Source organism: Austrofundulus limnaeus, unplaced genomic scaffold, assembly GCF_001266775.1.
Source record: "Austrofundulus limnaeus strain Quisiro unplaced genomic scaffold, Austrofundulus_limnaeus-1.0 Scaffold488, whole genome shotgun sequence".
Taxonomy (NCBI): Eukaryota; Metazoa; Chordata; class Actinopteri; order Cyprinodontiformes; family Rivulidae; genus Austrofundulus; species Austrofundulus limnaeus.
Window position 1 is genome coordinate 30,134 of NW_013952890.1, and position 3,503 is coordinate 33,636.

The 3,503-nt window shown below is 37.6% G+C and overlaps 1 protein-coding gene across 1 annotated transcript in view; it reads left to right on the forward strand.

The window, feature by feature from the left end:
• The window catches only part of LOC106530054 (basement membrane-specific heparan sulfate proteoglycan core protein), a gene marked incomplete in the record, with an annotated part of 16,595 nt that continues 13,092 nt past the window's right edge, over positions 1-3,503 (forward strand). The window contains 4 exon segments of the mRNA XM_014025611.1: positions 1-191; positions 457-624; positions 940-1,209; positions 2,737-2,994. Coding sequence (XP_013881065.1) covers positions 558-624; positions 940-1,209; positions 2,737-2,994 — 595 coding nt within the window.

Sequence of the window (3,503 nt, forward strand, 5' to 3'; positions counted from 1 at the left end):
TAAAAACAGCAAATAGGATTGGCTTGTTCTGTTAGCATTAAATTAACATTATGCTATAGTGTTAGCAGTTGCTGCAACATTATGTTGCAAATGTTGCAGAACTGCACTCGTACAAAGAAGGAGGAGGAAGAGAAACCGTCAGCGTCACACAGAGACTCGGACACAAAATCGCTGAAGAAAAAGACATACAGGTAAAACCCAACATGAAAATGTATTTATTGTTGCCTTTTTTTCTTTTACTGATAAGTTTCAATATACTTTTTAATAGTTAACAGTTAACATACAGTATTTCAAATGGTTTGTTTGCTTTTGAGTAAAACACAYTGGTCTTGGTGAAGAAAAGAACAAACACGTTACTCTGAGATGCTTTTTATAAACCATAAAGTGACTGAATCAGTCAAACGGAATACAAGTTTCCATTATTTGAACATCCTGTGTTAACATTTGTGTTCACAGCTGTGAAGCTGTTCCTCGCCCTGCTTGATCAACCAGACATCCTGTCTTTACTGCAGGTTTTYACTGTTGATAAGAAAGTGGCTGAAACTTTAATTCACTAAATGAGGATGATTACTCTCATGTGGATGACGCTGCTCCTCACAGCGACAGACATCAGCTCCAGCTCAGGTACAACAAGCAGCTTTTTTGCTAAAATGAAACATTCCTGAAGTTCTGACAGCACCATAATGCTCAGTGTGCCTTTAAGAAAGGTATTTTCAACATTATGATAAATCAACATTTAGCAGCAAACAGTTTCTTTTATTAATCAGCCTTAGCAAAACATTTAATCCAGGCTTTTAGCGAAGAAACTTCAGCAAAACTGAAGCATGGCCTCTGTTTACAGCTTGAAATTTTGACCATATATAGAAGTGAAATACATTTACGTTCCTTGATTGTTAYCTTCGCTTTCTGTTTTCTCCCTGCTGTATCTGTCTTCTGCAGATCCAGGTGCAAACCCCATATTAAAGATTCCTCCACTGACTGAAGGAAAAGAGGCCACTCTGTCCTGCAGCGCTCCTGACTCCTGCTCTGATCCCAAGTTCATCTGGACCYGGGTTCATCCAGGAGAAAACAGCTCTTATACTGCAGGAAACAAGACAAAAACTCAGACGTTTAACCCCTCAGCTAAACATCACGGCGCTGCGGTCACCTGTCGGGTCACCTGCCACAATAACASGTCTGCAGAGGTGACAGTGACTCTGAATGTAACCTGTGAGTAAAACACACCACTTTTATTCTTCATCTCAACAGAAACATTAAGTTTTACATCCATCTGGAGGGATTATATCATCACATTAATGTCACACATGAAATTAAGTGTTGACTTGATTTTAAAACCAAACATTTAAAAAGAATGGTTGTCCACAAAGAAGCAGTRAAAAAGATGGCATTTTTAGGAGCCCCCAATGATTTAGGAGTTTGAACATCTGACCTGAAAACAAAACCCTTTTTTTTTTCTTATTTTCTATAAATGTACTTGGTAAAGAACAAAAGAACTGAAATGAAACTGCACATACATATATTTAGGCAGCTGTACTTTCACAACCTGTGCAYGTATGTAGATGAGCATCTGGAGCTTCAACAGTCAAAAAGAAAAACAAAATGAGTTTATGTAATTACCTTAAATACCAACAGGGGGAGACAAACGTCCTGCAATCAGATGCGCCAGACATTCATTTGAACAGAACCTCAACAGTGAAACTGAATAAGTCAGTTAAATGCAAACTTTAACAGTGTTYTTATGCCCCTTTTCCACTAGTGCCACTTAGTGTAGTGTCGGTACGGTTCGGTACAGTTCCAAGCCATTTCCATTAGGCCAGATCCATAGAACCGGCACTTTTTCTAGTACCTACTTCATTGTGGTTCCAACAGGCCCCAGCTGACACCAAAATGCGACGTCAGAACACTGTTCAACACTGATTGGCTAAATTTTTGCAAATGTTTAAAATTTCAAAAGTTATTCTTCAAATGTGTTTCCATCTCTCCTTTTGCCCATTATTTTTTAYTCAAAATACCTAAAAACCACCTCCACTAACTGCCCAATACACACCCATTGGAACCGGACTGGAACATCAGTGGAAAACCAACCAGTCCGACCCGTACCTACACCGACCGTTCCAACACTACACTAAGTGGCACTAGTGGAAAAGGGGCATTAGAGTGTAAGCATTTTCAAAGAGGCAAAAGCAACACGATAAATGATAAAAAAAAAAAACTTTATTTTCCACCAAGGTGGAATTTTTCCTTTAGCTCTCTACCCATAAAATAAAACATACAACCACAACATCAACAATTTGTGCATTAAATAAAACTCTTTCTATGCCATAGTTAGATGTCATTTAAGAATAGTTGTTGCACTGGGAATAAATGACTTCTTTTATTGGGTGTGCAACGATGCAGAAAATTCACGATTCGGTTTGATACTTTAGTCTCACGGTACAATTTTTTTTGATACGAAACAGAGAAATTTCTATGCCCTTCTTAATTTGTAATTTATTGAAATTAATTATGAACATTTGTTTAACCTCAAAAGTAACAGTTTGTAAACGAAATGTCGCTGAAACAGCAAGTTTCTCGGTGGAGGATTCTGGGCAGTATATTTGTACAGCAAACTGACAGCATTAATATAAATGTGATTTGTAAGTAAACCTTAGAACTGTTCCTAAATATTATATATATATTTTTTTTTTCATAGTTGATGTGTAAATCAACAGAAAACATTTTGAATTTGTTTTAAAGATCAGAGGAGCCTGAAAATCACCGGAGAGTCGTCTGTAACGGAGGGAGGACTTCTGATGCTGACCTGCAGCGTTGACAGCTGGCCTCTGTCCTTCATCACCTGGGCTAAACATGGATCCAACACAACCTTAAAGAACGACACCGGWGCAGCTTCGCTTATCATTCATAATGTGACAGCTGAGCACAGTGGACCGTACATCTGTACCGCAAAACATCTGGACAACACTCTCATGGAGCAAGTCAACATTACAGTGAGGAGTAAGTATAGATGTTCATCTTTGAGAGGAAAATATTACAAATACGGCATATTTGTATTTTTGTATATTCAGGGGCTCTTAAGGTATGTGGTGTGACATTAAAGCACATGTGAGATCGGATATCTGTAATGAATACGAATGCGTTTTTGGAAAGATAACATTGATAAAATATAGCAAAAACATTTTCTTGCCTCTGAGACGAACAGTTGTTGAGATATTTGCGCATAAAATAACAGGAAGTGATGTCAAAGGGGAATGCCTGAATGTGAGTGCGGTACTACAACAGCTATTTTGATGTTTCTTTAGATTATTTTGAGTCAATATCAGATAGAAAAAGAAGAGACAGCGTTCAAATAATTTTGTTTCAKTAAACAAAAACCCCAGTTTTTATTTTTAAAGAGTTCCCCTTTCATGTCACATCCTGTTTTACTTTGAGCTAAGTGTCCTGATGCATCTCAGTAATCCAGGTAAAAAAATCAAAAAGAAAAAAATTGTGTAGGTCTTCTGGAC